Here is an 18,530-nt window from a genome sequence, read left to right on the forward strand (position 1 = left end):
CAGGTAAGGAGATAAGGTGAGAGATGGAAATGGGATTGAGGAATGGTGAAGGGGGGGGGGGGGGGGGGGGAGAGCACTACCGAAGTTTAAGAAACCAATGTTCATGCTATCAGATTGGAGGTTACCCAGATGAAATATAAAGTGATGCTGCTGTAATCTGAGTGCGGCCTTGTCGCAACAGTAGAGGAAGCCATGGACTGGCATGTCAGAACGGGAATGGGAAGTGGAATTAAAATGGGTGGCCACTGGGAGATCCCACTTTTTCTGGTGGACGGAGCACAGGTGCTTGGCGAAGAGGTCTCCCATTCTACATTAATGAGAGAGGTCAGAAGAGAATGGCTAGATTGGTTCAAGCTGACAGGAAGGTGATGTAACTCAAATAACCACATGTTTCAACAGTGGTGTGCAGAACAGCAGCTCTGAATTGCAACATTTTGAACCTTGAACTGGGGGGGGGTGGGTTTCTACAGCGAAACACAACCATTTATTAGCTACAGAAGGTACCTAATTACGTGGCCACTGAGTGCATGAAGTTTTTAAGAAAATTGATGAAGGGAAGCCAGTAGATGTAGACTTCAGGAAGTCTTTTGATAAGATCCTGCATAAAGGTTGGTCAACAAAGTTAGAACACATGGGGTCCAAGGAGTTTTGACAAACTGGATCCAAAATTGAACTGGTGATTGAAGGTAGATGGAAGTGGTAGAGGATTGCTGTTCTGACTGGATGTCTGTAATCAGTGGTATAGCACAGGAATAAGACCGTTAAGACCATAAGACATAGGAGCAAAATTAGGCCATTTGGCCCATCAAGTCTGCCCTGCCACTTTCATCATGGCAGTTCAATTCCCCCCTCAGCCACAATCTTCTGCCTTCTCCACGCATTTCTTCATGACCTGACTAATCGAGAACCTATCAACCTCTGCCTTAAATATACCCAAAGACTAGGCCTCCTCAGCCACCTGTGGCAACAAACACCACAGATTCACCACTCTCCGTTTTAAATGGGTATCCCTCTATATATTTTTTGTACCAACAGAGACACCCTACCCCTCTCTGCCTGTCCTTTCGATACATTATGTATCCTTGGAATGTTATATAAGCTATAAGCTTCCCTCAGCCACAACTCAGCCAAATCTGACAATTTCTAACAAGTTCTTCTACCTTATTCCGTATAGTGCGTGCATTCAAATACAATTCCTTCAGTCCTGTATTTACTGCCCTTTTCGATTTTGACCCCCTTTTACACTGCAACTCATCCTGCTGACTGTAGTTTTGCCCTATCCTTACTAGCAGTCTCACTACACACTGCCTCTGTTTGTAAACCAACTTCCCCTTCCTCAGCCCTATAACTCCAGTTCCCATCCCCCTGTCAAATTAGTTTAAACCCTCACAAACAGCTCTTGAAAACCTGCCCCTCGGGTTCAGGTGTAAACTCGTCCCTTTTGTACAGGTCGTATCTTCCCCAGTAGAGATGTCAATGACCCACAAATCTGAATCCCTGCCCCCTGCACCAGTTCCTCAGCCATGTACTTATCTGCCGAATCATCCTATTCTTACCCTCACTAGTACATGGCACAGGCAGCAGTCCACAGCCAGAAGTCTTGCTACATGTTGGCACCAATGACATAAGTAGAAAAGGTGAGGAGGTCCAGAAGAGAGATTTAGGAAGCTATGTAAAAAGCTGAAAAGCAGGACCGCCAGCGTAGTAATCTCCGAATCAGTGGTGCGACCTTTGTTTTTAATCGAAAATGGTGACTTGGATGAGAATATCTGTGGTCTGATTAGTAAGCTTGCTGATGACACAGAGATCGGAGGAGTTGTGGATAAAGAGAACGATTGCTCAAGCAGCTGGGGTAGCACGGTAGCAGAACGGTAAGTGTAACACTATACAGTGCCAGCAAATGGGATCAATTCTCGCCACTGTCTGTAAGGAATTTGTATGTTCTCCCCATGATTGCACTGGTTTCCTCTGGGTGCTCCAGTTTCCTCTTACACCCTATAGATGTACGTTAGGAGTTGCAAGTTGTGAGCATGCTATGTTGGCAGTGGACTTATGGCAAAACTTGTGCCACAATCTCGGACTATGTTGGTCACTGACGAAAATGATGCATTTCACTTTGTTTTGATGTATGTGTGTCAAATAAAGCTGGAAAGTTGGACAGAGCAGTGGCAAATGGAATTTAATCCAATCAAGTGTGAGGTAATGACTCTCTGAGCCGTCCAATACTGGCCATATATATTTAGTAAATGGCAGGGACCACAAAAGCATTGATATATGAAGAAAGACTTTGGGCCACAAGTTCAAAGCTCTCTGAAAATGTTGGCACTGGTGGACTGAGTAGTGAAGGTGATGCTTACCTAGGCAAGAGCATAAAAGTTGGGACATCATGTTGGAGCAGTACAAGACATTGATTAGGCCACACTTGAAATACTGTATGCACTTCTGGTCACCATATTATAGAAAGTATGCGGTGATGCTAACAACAGTGCAGGATGTTGCCTGGAAGCTTTAGTTGAAAGGAGAGACTGGATAGACTGGATTTTTTCTTACTGGAACACAGGAGGTTTGTTTGGGGGTGTGACCACATAGAGGTTTATAAGATTATGAAGGACATAGAGAAGACAGTCACAGCCTTTTTCCAAGGGTAGTGAAGTCTAAAACTAAAGGGCAAAGGTTTAAGGGGAGAGAAGGAAAAAGGAGCAAGTTTTTCCACACAGAGGCTGGTGGGTAATTGGAGCAAATTGCCAGAAATGATAGAGGCAGGTACAATCAAAGCATTTAAAAATCCTTTGGACGGGTGGGTGGATACGAAATGAATGAAAAGGGTGCAGGCCTTGCAACCTTTGCAGGAAAATGAGATTAAAATAAATCACATGGATGAGTTGGAGGAAACAGCCTATATATATATATATATATATATATATATACAGTATGATCTCCAGCCGTCTCGACTCTGTCTTGCCACTGGATCCAGATGGGAATTGGGAAGAGAGAGTGAGGCTGACACTGCGCAACTCTCCCTCACTTAAATCCAAATCACGCGCTAGTCTCGACACCATCAATGGTGCCGAGGTCTTCATCGACGACGACGATGGACGAACAATATATAAATATGATTCCATCAAGCAGAGATGTAAAGGGAACAAAGGCAATGACAATGGTTCAAAGTAACACTGACAAGAATGTCTGTGGTTGGATGGATGGACTTAAGACTAAATGACACAAAATGAGGTGTTGTTAGTCTCAGAATTTGCAAAGGCCAATCAAAATCTGTTTGTAGATGATGAAAGTATATTAATGACAAAGGGGATGAGAAAGAAAAAAATACTGCTAGAACTGTGAGATAGAAAATATATACAAAGCAAAATAATACTACAAATTCCCAGCATCTGTGGAGAGAAAAACTGCATTAATACTAAGGGTTGAAGACTGGCCAGTTCTGACACAAACTAAAAGGACTGATTATCTGCAACTGAGTTCAGAGAACTATGACGTCTCATGGTCTCCTTCAAATAGTGCTAAGGAGGAATGTTTAGGTAGGAAACCATTGACTACAGGATAATCAATGCTCACTTTCAATAAGTAATCTAAGTCATGAAGATATTACATGCCACCGGGGGAATTTAACGGCCTCTGTATTTGATGTGCAATGGTACAGGTATATAAAGAAAAGCTGAGGAAAAACATGCAAAATTAAATAATTTTAAGAAAAACAGTGAAAAGGACGCTTGTGATAAAATCATGCAATAAAAATGCCAAGCAAAGTTCTGGAACAGCTAGCAACATTATCAAAATAATCTACTACAACTAATCAATCACAGTTCATCACATATGGTGCAGAACATGTGTATACTTGGCAAAGACAAATTAAATTCCAAGTATCACACAGATTTGCCACAAATTAATACATATTAAAAAGTAGCATTTATAAAAATCTAATTTACGTACAAAACAGGCATTAAAATTACAAGCAGTCTTTCAATTTTAGAAGCTTTCCAAATGTGAAGAAAAAACAAATTCAGGAGGGACAAACCTTCACTTGTGCTGTTCAGTGACCTTTGACTCGCTGGACTGTTAAGTGGGTTACTCTGTTTGTGCAAACCTTTATTTTGATTCCTAAAGTTTAGTTTTAACTTGGAATTCAGGAATCACTTTCTGCAGTCAAATAAAGTCAGCTCCACTCACACATTATTTGAATGCACAGGGGTTGGTTATACATACTAAGTTCTTTTCTTACATCAAATGAAGCGTGGGCTTAACATTTCCAAGAACCTTGGCTTTGCTGCCACAGTTCTCTCTTTGCAAACCATGAACTTTTCTATAAAATCTCCCCCTTGGAGATGTGTCAGCTAAATGTTTATATATAGTTCCAGAATGTTCACTTCATTCAATTTGCAATGGTTTTCTGTTTCTAATCTGAATTTAAAAAGCATTCATCAAACAAGCAGCATTGTCCGACATGAATGGAAGCTGTGAACCTGAATGAGCAGCTTTATTCAATCATTCCTTTGCCCTTTAAGTGTCTCAGGCTAAAGGGAGAAATCATCTTTTGCAACGTCTCGGGAAAACAAACAAATCTAATGCGTCATATCAGGGACGAAAACACCAACATTCACCAACAATTAACCTTAATCAAAGCTTTTTTTTACCCCTTTTTGTTTAAATTTTTACTTCAGTGCAAACATGGTTAGAAAATAAACTGTTTTCAAAGATCATTACACGAAAAAATATCACCATCGAATTTTTTTCTCCTTACACAGCTAAATCAAGAATCCAAAGAAAGTCCTCATCAGAATTTGTAAAATAAAAGGTTCTTTTGATTATACTATTTAAAAATAATAGTTTCTTCATAGTTAATGAAGAGAAGGAAAGTCTAAGTGTATCTTATGAACTCTGTTCATTTATAGAAATAAAGAACCCTATGTATCTACAAGAATTTGATTTGATGCCTTTTGGTTTTGTCAGCTGGAGAGAGATCTGCAAATTTTCATCAGATATGGTCAAAACTGCTCAGAAATCACAAAGTTCCCACTAGAAATGGAGAAACTGATTTGAAACAGCACAAAATGCAAGGTTCATTAATCAAACAGAGTGACAGAACTGGGCCACAATAAATTTTGCTGGTATATTTTAACCCCATGTGTCTTTCCCAGCATGGACGAAGGACATTCAATGGACAGATGTTGAGGCATCATATGCTATGTACAAAGACCAGCAAGGATGAGGCCTGGTGCTCCCACCCAGAAGGTCAGAGGGACCCCCACACGATCAACGGTCTCTGCAGGTAGGAGGTATGAGGGCTGGTGACTCCCTGGTATGTGAGTCCAGAGCTCAAGGGCTGGAGTTCTGGGTCCCATCATCGGTGAGTCTGGAGGCCCGATGCCAGTGAGTCCACAAGTCTGGAGCCTGGACACTGGGAGGCAACCTAACCTGAGGGAGGGAGAGGAGGAGGGAGAGGAGATGGATGGATGGATGGGAGGAAGGTAAGGCTTGCTTATGCTAATTGGCACTGGAATGTGTGTTGACACTTGCGGGTTGCCCTTAGCACATCCTTAAGATGAGTTGGTTGTTAACACAAAAGGCTCATTTCACTATATGTGAAATGTGATAAATAAATGAATTTGAATCTAAAACACAACAAGTACATTCAAGAAAACAGGCCAGCTGCCCCTGAAGCTCCCCCCCCGCCCCACCACCACCATTCAATACAATCATGGCAGATCCACACTAAACCCTTACTCCCAATTTTTGAAAAAAATCACCTTCCACTTTAAGTACTTCTCCACAACGGGCATAGGGCTAGCCTCCACAACCCCATGAGACAGAGAATTCCAGAGATTCACCAACATTTTGGAAATATTTATGGACCATGAACATCGACTGTCCTTTTCCCTCCATGGATTCTGCTTGACTTACCGGCTTTCAGTTTGATTTTGGCTCCAGATTCCAGCATAGCTTCTTTCTTGTGCAAGCATGCAATTGTGAAACAAGATCAAGATGAATTTCTGCAAGCAGACAATTTTCAAATGGGTTCTCTATAGTCCCTCCTGCACACTGGCGTCAAGGGATTACTGAGGTCAAAAAAAAAAACCACAAGTTGTGACAGGTGCTGCTTCCTGCCATGTGCAGATCTTTTCCTCTAGGTGGACAAAATCCAAACTACCAATTGAGGTCTAGCTCTCCTGCCACTGGGAGACAGCAGCTGAGGAGTGTGACCTCTCAAGGCAGAGAGCACAAAGGACCTTCTACCATTACTGCAGCTTGACATCTCACAGTATGTGTTTTCAAGTCCCTTGGATCCTGTGACATATCCTCCTCTTCCCACATGTGGGCCATGAACCAGTGAATTTGTGACTGAAACCCATGGTAACCAATTTTTAGAACCACAGAAGGGAAACACGCTTCTCCCAAGATTTTGCTTATTAGATGGCATATGTGCTTTTGAATTCTTATCAGTCAACAGTGTGCAAGCCTGATTCAAATGGGTTGCTGCAGGTTGTAGTCAAGGACACTAATGTCAAGGATTAAGTCACAGTTGATATGGTATTTAGAGTGCTCCTTCTGCTGGGTGTTGATTGCACTTTGTCCCACTGAGATCTAAGAATGTAGATGAACTAACCAAGGTAGGAAGCCTTGGGATCATGGGCCATAGATACCTTGACAGCACTGAAGAACGGATACATGTGTTCACTGTCAATGAAACGTGGTGCACTAGGGACTCTTTAACGGATCTCGGCCCAAAACTTCGACTGTTTACTTTTTTCCATCGATGCTGACTGACCTGCTGAGCTCCTCCAGCATTTTGTGTGTGTTGATCTGTCCTTAAGGGTATGGGTTTTCTGTTGCCCTTGGAATTCAGGTACCAGTGGAATTCTTTCTTTGGTCTTGAGGCAAGGCAAGTCTTACAAGCCAGAAACGGCTACAATTAATTAGGATATTCTGATCATTCTCATTATACCTATCCTGGGAGATCATAGTAGAAAAGCGAAAAATCTCTTCACAAATACCAACTATTATGGATTGCAAGGCAATAGACTGGAAACTCCTTCTCCTCTCCTCAAGCAACACACACAAAATGCTGGTGGAACGCAGCAGGCCAGACAGCATCCACTGGAAGAAGTACAGTCGACGCTTCGGGCTGAGACCTTTCGTCAGGACTCAAGCGTCTCAGCCCGAAACGTCGACTGTGCTTCTTCCTGTGAATGCTGTCTGGCCTGCTGCGTTCCACCAGCATTTGGTGTGTGTTGCTTGAACTTCCAGTGTCTGCAGATTTCCTCGTGTTTGCGTCTCTTCTCCTCATCTGCCTATCACCACTTTCTGGTCCTCTTCCCTTTCTCCCATGGTCCACTTTCCTTTCCTATCAGATTCTTACTTCTTTAGTCCTTTACCTTTTCCACCTATCACCTCCCAGCTTCTCAATTCATTCCCCCCTCCCCTCAACTACCTTCTCCCTCACTATTACCTCCTAGCTTGTACTCCTTCCCCTTCCTCCCCACCTCCTTATTCTAGCTTCTACCCCCTCCCTTTCCAGTCCTAATGGAAGGCCCTCAGCCCAAAATATCAGCACTTCATTTCTCTCTACAGATGGTACCTGACCTGCTGAATTCCTCCGGCATTATGTGTGTGTTACTCTGGATACCGTGGCTTCAGTTTAGAAGTTGACAGATTTTCTCTGAGGTACTGCTCAGAAGGAGCTCCCTTTGCAGGGTAAAGTGCTATAAGACAACCTTTCAAATGATATTGCTGTTTTAGGGGCGGGTTAATGGAGACACAAGTGTGGATTGAGTGAAGGTTAGTGCAGCAGTCATGAGTAACTGATACAGTGCAGATAATGCAGTCCTTCACTGAGATGATTAAATAGGCAGAATTGGAGGCCGAAGAATACAGAGGGTATTGTAGCAGGTGCCACCACAAGGTCTCTGTCATTCATTATTTACATAAGTAATGAACAAGAGATCCAACATTGATCCCAGGTCTCCAGTGAGAGAGTTGACCGGGAACCATCGTCCTCAGCTTCTTAAGATCGAGCAAATCCTGAATCCACCTCCCCAGCTCTCCTTGAATCCCGTGTGACCCAACCATACAGATCAGCCTGCCACATGGGACCTTGTCAAAGGCCTTAAAGTTCATCCCAACAACATTCACTGCCCTACTTTTAGCTATTCTCTTAGCTCTCTGAAAAGCTCCAAAAGATTCATCAGATGTGGCCTCTCGCACACAAAACCAGGGTAGTATATTCTGACATACATATAATTTGATAATAGATTGAAATAATGAATACAACATAAGAGTTTGATCCACATTCAGTATACTGTTGGCTTTTTCCCCCTTCATAAATGTCCTTTCATCCCAAGGCTGTGGTTTGCGCTTATTCTGTTTCACATTTCCCTCCAGTCCCAAACACTGTCTAGATCAGAGGCACTGCCTCCCTCTGAGTCTGTAGTTGTACTCTCACACCTTCACTAGATCTGTATCCATTTAGTTCAATCAACAGTTTTCTAGTGGGAAATGGAAGAAGGGGAATATTATCATAGTTCTTTATCTGAAGGCTTCCTGTAAGAAGGTTGACAAACTACTGCTAGCTCATGATGCACTCACCCTTTGGAACCATATTGGGTAACAAGAACACAAGAGATTCTCCAGATACTGGAAATCCACAGTAACACATACAAAATGCTAGAGAAACTCAGGTCAGGCAGCATTTATGGAAAGGAATAAACAGTCAACATTTTGGGCTGAGAATCTTTGTTAGGACATTTGATTTGTAAAGGATGATTACAATTTGGCAGATCAGAGAACATGAGCAAATGATTTATAATTAATGCACTGCTCATTGTTCATAGATCTTCCCAGACACTTTACAGAAAGCAAATCTATTCTTTCACCCATTATTCAGCCTGACAACAAAAAACGATGTATTCAATCATTTAACTCCCTTCACAAAGAATATGATTCAATTAAGTTCTAAAGTGGTTCAATTTGGCAGAGTCTTGCAGATATATAACACCACTGAATTTCAAATTGATCAGGTTACACAATTATAAAAGTACAGCCTTTTTCATGGTGCTGTGTTGGGTAGATCACAACATTTAGCTCTTGAAAATTATGCTTTGAAGATCTGAGTAAGATAATCTCGGCTAAAAAAAAAACTGTGCTGTCTACTCCTAACTTCATGCAAATATTATTCTTGTCCCTGATGTTAAGGCTCACTCACCAGTAACTACCGAGTTATTCCTACCGGCGTTCCTGAATAAAGAGTCAACATTAACTATCCTCCAGTCTTCTGGTACATTAGCCCAACATTCAAGATTGTTTAGTATCATTTCTGGCACACAAGCATAAAGGAGAACAAAATAATTGGTACTCTGGCTCCAATGCAGCACAAAAAAAGCACCAACACAATTACAATAAAAAAGCACAATAAATATAAATACATAAGATATCTTATATGCATAGATTGGTTGCATGCCCATAAAGTGACACTAGGTATACAGGAGTGCCTGTACATAGGTGATTGACAGGATATGATAAAGTTATGGTGGTTGGGGGTGTGGAGGGGTGGGTCAGTGGTTTGAGGTGTTGATCAGTCTTACTGCTTGGGGAAAGTAACTATTTTTGAGTCTGATGGTCCTGGTGTGGATGCTACATAGCATCCTCAATGATAGGAGTGGGACAAAAAGTCCAAGGAGGATCCCAAGAAGGGTGGGATTTTCATGTTACTGGCCCTTTCCTGGCACCTTTCTGTATACGTGTTCTTGATGGTGGGTAGGCTGGGTACTGGTGATGCCAGTGGAAAGTTTTAACTACCTGTGATAGAGCCTTCCTGTCCACTGAAGTGCAGTTTCCATACCGTGCAGTAATGCAACATGGATACCAAAGATGCAGACAGCAATCTCCTCCCTTACGTCCCTTTGCATCCTTGGCATTTCTGAGCTTTATTCACTTGTCCCTAGTATTCCCCAAAACCCATGAAAATTTTTTATTGGTTAAATTGCCTTAATTTCAACATACACCATTTCACAAGCAAAACTGCAGGTAGTACAAACCCCTGCACACCAGTTTGTCAGATTTTCTTCCATAAAAGTACTTTGTAAAAGTCCCTGATGTTCAGGCTGCCCAATCCTGTTTGCTACATTGAACTAAACAGAGGCATCTACCACATTGTTTTTCCTACCATATGAACCTTAGAATGTTTTCTTTTACTTAGGTGGGGCAAACAGAAAAAGGAATTGAAGAAAATTAAATGTATTGGGCATCTTCAACATCATGGGCCAAAGGGCCTAGACTGTGCCGTAGTTTTCTATGTTCTGTCTTCTATCTTGCAGAATTAGCAGAAACTGAAATTGTCTTACAGCTTATTCCCTGCTGACTTCTAAACCTCTGGAATTGTGGCCATCCCAATCCAGCTCTGGATCTTTGAGTTCAAAGATAAAGATTAGCTTTATTTGTCTGTCACGTGTATATCAAAGCATAAAGTGAAAGTGCTATTTGCATCAAGGGTGTGCTGGGGAGTATTCCACAACTGTCTCCTTCCTTCTGACCCCAATGAGCACACTCACAACTTACTAACCATAACCCATATGTCTTTGGAATGTGGGAGGAAACCAGAGAACCCAGAGGAACCCCACGTGGTCATGGGGAGAATGAACAAACTCCTTACAAATAATCTTGCATCTGGTGCTGTAAAGCATTATGCTAACCGCTACACATTGTACTGTGCATTATGACTGAAGGGTGAACTTGGTAGTGAACTTCCGGAAATCATCAATGTCACTCAAGTGCAACTCCAACAAAGAACTGATATCACATGTCTTAAAGCACAGCTCAAGCCCACTTCCCTGTGCTCACGCTATTGGTATCTTATAAAGAGCAAACAATGTATTAGCATCAATTACTTAAAACACAAGCAACTGTATTGGATCGACTGCGAGAATGTGGCAAGTGCACACGTGGCCGACTGATAGTGCGGTGGATCGACTGGGCCTCCTAAGCAAGGGAGGTACTCTCTTTTGGTGCAGACAGGCCTGGTTTGTGGTTCCTGCACTGCAAGTTGCCCAGCATGTACTATTACTAGCATGACTCAGTAAAAACATTTAATCATACCACTCCTGTTGTCGTTCTTGCTTCGTACATAGATAACAACAAGGATGGCTTTAAATGTACAGACACAGATTGAAAATCATATTCAAAAAAAGAAATCTATATTATGTTATGCACTTGACACAATTCAACTAACAAATTCTGTGGACAAGTAGGATGGCAAAGTAAATTCACACTCTTATTGATACTGGAATGGAAATAGTGCATATTTTTTTTAAGAACCATTAAGAAACATTAGAGAAGCAAGCTGCAATGCTCAAGAAAGACTGAACTTAGTTGTTAAATTTTGATAATCCCTCATCTTATCTCAGTGAACTTTTCCCCGGTCCCTTCCATTTCAATTATTCATTTTCCAGCCAGCACTTTATCTGGGGCAGAATAGAAACAATAATCATTTTATACCCAAACCAAAATAACAATAATCCTTTTCACTGTCACTTATTGCTTGGAAACAGATCAGTGGCAAATCCCAGCTCTTGTAGCAATATGCTGTCCTATGTCCATTCTATTTACTGTGTGTCAGAGGGAAGGAATTTTAAAATAAAAATCACCAGGATACCCTTATCATACAATTCAAAAAAACATGCACTCTTTAATTCAGCTGGTTGGTGATGAAAATCCAAAAGCGTATACTGAACACTTACTTGTTGCTGCTGACTGCGCAGGTCCGTGATTTCCTTCTGATCTTCCTCATGGAGTCTCTTCAGTTCCTCACAGGTCTGTTGTGCATGATTGTGTTCCCGTAACAGCTGGGAGTTCTCCCTCTTGATGACCTCCATATCTTCCTTGAGTTGAGACTGATCAATTCGCAGGCGACTATGTAAAGTGCTGAGAAGGGAGTTAAAAATATTTTGGGAATCACGATTTACTGACTACATCATCAAAGCATCAGTTGAAAACACTGAACAATGATACACAAATTTAAAATTTTACTGTAAATAAGTTACAATTAATCAAAACACTGCCTCCATTTTGCAAGCTAAATGAGCTCTTGTTTATGAAAGATGAATTGACCTATGATCCCTTCAATGCCTCAACAGAGGTGAATCACACGTACACAAAACTTTGCCAGAAGACTGATAAGGAGAGATTGCTGGATTGCAAAATAACAGACTTCATATTCCACCTGCTGCACACATTATTTTTTTCCAATTATTACATTTTAGCATCATTACTGACATTTTAAGTCTGGTCCCTCAGACCCTAGAAAATTGTAGAAATTGCCATCTTACTGATTCAGATGGTTTCTTCAATTTTAGCCTTAGGAGGCCATGTGTAAACAAAATGCCAGAAATTAAGCTGCCAAATTGTCATGGAGATCTTTACGAACAAAATATCATTCAAGTTCTTCAAAAACACACAGTACTGGTACAGGTTCAAGCGTGCAGTGACCATCAGCCACCTCCTGTACATGGATGACATCAAGCTGTATACCAAAAATGAAAGAGACTCACTAATCTAGCGGTCCCCAACGACCAGGCCGCAAGGCATGTGCTACCGGGCCGCGAAGAAATGATATGATTTGGCGATATGAGTCAGCTGCACCTTTCCTCATTCCCTGTCACAGCCACTGTTGATCTTGAACGCATGCGAGGTCATTACCCGCGCGTCATCCATATCAGCGCAGGAAGGAGATCAACTCCTCGAGCTTGCAAATGACAGTGGGCTGAAAAGAATGTTTGACATAACATCTCTGCCGGTATTCCGGATCAAAGTCAAGGCTAAATATCCTGAGATAGCCACGAAGGCACTGAAAACATTGCTTCCATTTCCAACATTTTTCTGCGAAGCGGAGTTTTCTGCAATGAATGCAACAAAAACTAATTTGCGGAATAGATTGGACATAAGGAATCCCCTTCAAGTATCGCTGTCTCCCATCACCCTTCGATAGGACCGTGTGGCTGCAGGAAACCAAGCCCAGGGCTCCCACTGATTCAGCGATATTGGTGTGTTGCAATGATCTTATATGTTCATACGGGGAACATATATGCTGTGTGTTTAATATCCAAACGTTACGTAAAATGTTATGATGCTATTGACTTACTTATATAACCATATAACAATTACAGCATGGAAACAGGCCATCTCGGCTTTTCTAGTCCATGCCGAACTCTTACTCTCACCTAGTCCCACCGACCTGCACTCAGCCCATAACTCTCCTTTCCTTTCCTGTCCATATATCTATTCAATTTTTCTTTAAATGATAATATCGAACCTGCTTCTGCCACTTCTATTGGAAGTTCATTCAACACTTACTTCAAGCTCCCCTGTCCTCCCCTGATATTTGACTTATCACTATATTCATACAAGGAAAATATGCGCTGTGTGTTTAATATTAAATTCGTTAGATAAACTCTTTTACAAACGAAATTGAGTGTATTAGCCACTTATCACCTATATTCTGGTTGTGATTAACACCCCCACCCCCCACCACCGAACAGAATCGCCAAAAAGTATTTGCAGAAAAAAAATCGGCAGGTAAACGCAGGGGCGGGTCACGCATGCGCACTGGTGCCCGCGCAAGGCTTCATGGTCATTGTAGTTTTTCCCTGAGTAAACACAACGTATTTGACTGCTACTCTTGTCCATTGGCAACCCTACCCAGCGCCGCCGACCCCCCGCCCCCCCCCCCCCCCCCGGGTTGGCCGGCCAGCAAGAATATTGCCAATATTAAACCAGTCCGCAGTGCAAAAAAGGTTGGGGACTCCTGCACTAATCCACCTGACAAGAGTGTAAGGCGGAGACATCAGGACATCACTTGGACTAGAAAAGTCCAGCTGGATAGTAGTGAAAAGAGGCAAACTCATCAAAACTGCAGAAATTGAGATACCTGAAGGCCGCATAACAGACATACTGGACAGCTACAAATACCTGGGGATCCTGCAGGTGCACAGAAGCCATAATGAGGACCCAAGGAAAGCTGCAACATCCAAGTACCTCCAAAGAGTGAGACAGGTCTTAAAAAACCAGCTGAATGAGAAGAACAAGATCAGAGCCATCAACATATTCACCCTACCAGTCATCAGATCCCAGCCACAATAGTGTGCTGGCCAAGGAACGACCTGGAAGCCGCTGACATCAAGACCCAGAAACTACTAACACTATATGGAGGATTCCATCCAAAGTCCAACAATGAGCAACTATACACCTGCCAGAATAAAGGAGGATGGGGACTTGGAAATGCCAAGGCCACAGTCCTGGAGGAAATGCAAAACATCCATGAGGATGTCAAGGAGATGGCTCCCTAAGGACAACTAGGAGAATACCTCAGACAGCAAGCAGGGGATATGGAAATGGATGTGGGTTAAGCAGAGCCAGAGGACCAGAGGCCATGGCAGGACAAGCCACCGCACAGAATGTACCAGCGCCAGAAATCAGAGCAGTAGAAGCAGGGGTCCATCACAGTGGACAAGACCCAAGATACAGACTGTGCAAGGAATCTGCTGGAAACCATCCAGCACATAGTAGCAGCATGCAAGATGCAGGCAGGGACAGTATACACTGAAAGGCACAACCAAGTTGCAGAAATTGTGTACAGGAACGTCTGCACTAAGTATGGATTGGGTTGTGGAAGATGGTGGAGAATGACAGAGTTAACGTACTGTGAGACTTCAAAATACAGACTTATAAGCGGGTACTGACCATCCAACCAGACATAGTAATAATGGACAAGGAATAGAAGAAAGCAATAGTAATAGCTGTTACTGTCATTCAGGATTGCCACATCAGGAAGAAAGAACACGAGAAGGTGGAGAAATACCAGGGCTTGAAAGAGCAAATAGAAAGGATGTGAAAGGTTAACACCAGAGTAATCCTGGTAGTGATAGAAGCACTTGGAGCTGCGACTCCTGGACTGGGAGAGTGGTTCCAACAAATCCCGGAAACAACATCTGAGATTTTGGTCCAGAAGAGTGCACTACTAGGACCAGCAAGGATGCTGCACTAAATTCTCAAGCTCCCAGGCCACTGGTAGAGGACCTGAGATTGGGGGAAAAGTAACACATACACAGCACCCATAAGGGGCAATGGATAGATAAATAAATAAATGTGTGTGTGTGTGTGTGTGTGTGTGTGTGTGTGTGTGTGTGTGTGTATATATATATGATTTTTAAGTAATTTGAAATACAATCTGTTCACAGATCTATTAAACGTGCACTTGCTCTCAGCAAGTGCTATTCAATTATTACCTTTTTTTGCTTTCCTTTTTTAAAAATTATTTATCCACCTAATATTTTAAAACCTGTGCCTGTAGTCTGATTCCATGAATTAATCTTACATGGAATAAAGAACTGTATTCCTTGTTCATGTTAATTCATGTTCTCTCATTTTCAACTCAGCAACTTTGCAGAAGTAGCTCAAACCTCTAAACCTTTATTTGCCAGAGTGCAACTGCATCTAGGTAGATTTGTATGTCTAGATTTAGATATGCAGATGTCAGAAAAAATTATATGATTTATTTATCTGCAATGCAATGAGTCTGCAGGACTCATAAGTGTAAGACAATCCTAAAGACAGCAACCATAAATAAGCAACACACACAAAAATTGCTGGTGAAGGCAGCAGGCCAGGCAGCGTCTATAGGAAGAGGTGCAGTCATCGCTTCGGGCCGGGACCCTTTGTCAGGGTTAACTGAAAGTAGAGGTAGTAAGAGATTTGAAAGTGGCAGGGGGAGGGGGAGATGCGAAATGACAGGAGAAGACAAGAGGGGGAGGGGTGGATCTAAGAGCTGGAGAAGAGAGAGGATCATGGGACGGGAAGCCTGGGGAGAAAGAGAAGGGGGGGGGGGTGGAGAGGTGAGCCAGGAGGGTGGACAGCAGGTAAGGAGTTATAATGAGAGGGACAGAGGGAGAAAGAGAGAAAAAAAAACATAAATAAGGACTGCCACTATCCGGGACATATCCTCTTCTCATTATAACCATCAGGAAGTACAGGATCTTGAAGACATGCTCAACATTTTAGGAACAGGTTCTTCTCCTCTACCATCAGATTTCTGAATAGACAATGAACCCATGAACACTACTTCACTAATTTTGCTCTCTTTTTCACCACTTATTTAATTTTTAAAATATATATTTCTTTTTGTAATTTATAGTATATTTTATATATTGTACTGCTGCTGCAAAAACAAATTTCACAACATACGTCAGTGATATTAAACCTGATTTCTAAGTTTTAATAACTGCAGTATAAGCAGAATCAGAGTGTCTCTGACTGCTTGCACATGTAAGAAATACATAGGTTGCAGTCAAAAGTAAACTACAAGCTGAAGCAGTTCTGAAACTGCACTCGAGTTCTTTAATCAAGTTCTGATAGAGAGTCTCAACCCAAAATATCCACTATCTCTTTGGCTCCACAGATGATTCCTGACCTGTTGAGTTCATTCAACAACTTGCTTTTTATTTCAGATTCAAGCATCTGCAGTCTCAAGTCTTTGCTAATTTTATCTAATAGAAAACACAAATTCCTTGAGTTGCGAATTATTGTTTATATACTTTACATTTCCAACAAAGCTAAAGCTGAAATATAAAATCTGCATCAGCTAGGTTTCAAAAATGTACAAAACAGAAGGGTCTTCACCAGAAACATTGACTGTTCATTTCCCTTCATTGATGCTACCTGACCCACTGAGTGCCTCCAGCACTTGTGTTGCACCCAATTCGTGTACTGTGCAAATCTAATCCTAAATTACATGTTTTACTCTTAATACCTTTTGAAGTGTAGTACCATGTTTTTGTTTGATGCATGGACTGGACAATTATCATCTGATGCTGAATGAAATCCACTACAGACCCCTAAACAAGCTCACAAATGGATCCTTGACTTTGTGGCCAACAGACTGCATTCAGGAAAGATAGGTTGCAACAGCCTCACCATAATTATCCTTGTGACGAAGGCCTGTCACTGACTACGGACGGCACATGGCACACTCAGTAAAACACTCATCCCCAGCAGAAATAGTGACTGGCTCTGAAACAGAGCTGCTGCATGGATCTGTCTCATATAGAGGCAGCAGCAACCTGCACAGGTGTGCTGATGGTGGAGGATACCATCTTTAATTGGATAACTGAGTTAATTAGCTTTTGGTTGGTCTAGGGGGAGGGGCTTAGCAGTTATAAGCTTCAAGTTACCAAGGCTTTGGAGTTAGTTTTCTTTTATGTTTAGTCTGAGGGTGGCTATATATATAGTTATGCATATAGAATGCATATAGTTTTTTTCCCCAGTTTTTTGTCTTGTTTTGAGGTAAATGAAAGCACCTCGATCTACTTTTGCCACTCAAGCCATCTTGTTATTTTTCTTAAACAACTGACCCACAGTTTTTTGTGACAATCCTCAATACTGGTGGCCCACAAGGCTGCCACCCCCCCCCCAACAAGGCACTCATTACTTTACTCATTAGACACTCATGAGTGCATGGAGAGATTCTGCTCTAACTCTATTCACAAGATTGTCGTGGGCTGAATCTTAAATTGTGTTGAACCGAGTATGAGAAGGAGATAAGAGCTGAGTGGCACAGTGCTATCACAACAACTTTCCCCTGAATGTCAGCAAAACAAAAGAGCTGTTTATTAACTTCAGGAAGGAGGTAACACATATGCTCCTGTTTACATTAATGCTGAACTTCAGAGGGTTGAGAGCTTGAATGCCTGGGTGTGAGATAGCCAGTCCTGGTCCAACTACATAGACGACATGGCTAACAAAGCACATCAGCTTTCTCAGGAGGCTACAGAAATTCAGCACACCTCCGCTGACCACCACCAATTTTTATCAATGCGTCACAGAATGCATCCTATATGGATGCATCACAATTTGGTATGGCAACTGCTTTGCTGAAGACCAGAAGAAATAGCAGACAGCTGTGTACACAGAAATAAGCCTCCCCTCCATGGATTCACTGCCTTGGAAAAACAGCCAACATAAGCAAGGATCTCACCCAGTCAGGGAATTCTCCCATCTCCTATCTTGCATCTGTCAGAAGATACATAAGTCTGAAAGCACGTATAACCAGGCTTAAGGACAGCTTCGAATCCATTGTAAAAGACTATTGAACAGTGCCTTGCATGACAAGGTGGTCTTTTGACCTCAGAATTTATCTGGTATTGGCCATGGACCTCACTGTCTGCCGGCACTGCACTTTCTTTATAACTGCAACATTATGTTCTGCATTCTGCTATTTCTTTTCCCTTATACTGCATCAATGTACTTACGTGTTGAAATTATCTGTATGCTAAACAAAATCTTCCATTGTACTTTGGCACATTTGACAATAATAAACCATTTTAATTTACCACAAGTTAAGGAGGCTAAGCAATCTTCTTGAGTGTTTACTGAGAACAAGAATCCAGAACTACACATACATATTTACACCCAAAAGTTGCTGACATGAGTCTCAAATAAACTTTGAAACAACAACGGATTTGTCGTGTGGTGTG

The 18,530-nt window shown here is 42.0% G+C and overlaps 1 protein-coding gene across 9 annotated transcripts in view; it reads right to left on the bottom strand.

The window, feature by feature from the left end:
- Nucleotides 1-18,530, bottom strand: part of dlg5a (discs, large homolog 5a (Drosophila)) — a 232,376-nt gene that overhangs the window by 110,662 nt on the left and 103,184 nt on the right. For all 9 annotated transcript variants that reach the window (XM_072282816.1, XM_072282813.1, XM_072282814.1 and 6 more), the window contains exon 6: nt 11,745-11,928. In XM_072282816.1, the coding sequence (XP_072138917.1) occupies nt 11,745-11,928 (184 nt within the window). The remainder of the gene's footprint in view (nt 1-11,744; nt 11,929-18,530) is intronic.

This window comes from Mobula birostris, chromosome 18 (genome assembly GCF_030028105.1).
Source record: "Mobula birostris isolate sMobBir1 chromosome 18, sMobBir1.hap1, whole genome shotgun sequence".
NCBI lineage: Eukaryota > Metazoa > Chordata > Chondrichthyes > Myliobatiformes > Myliobatidae > Mobula > Mobula birostris.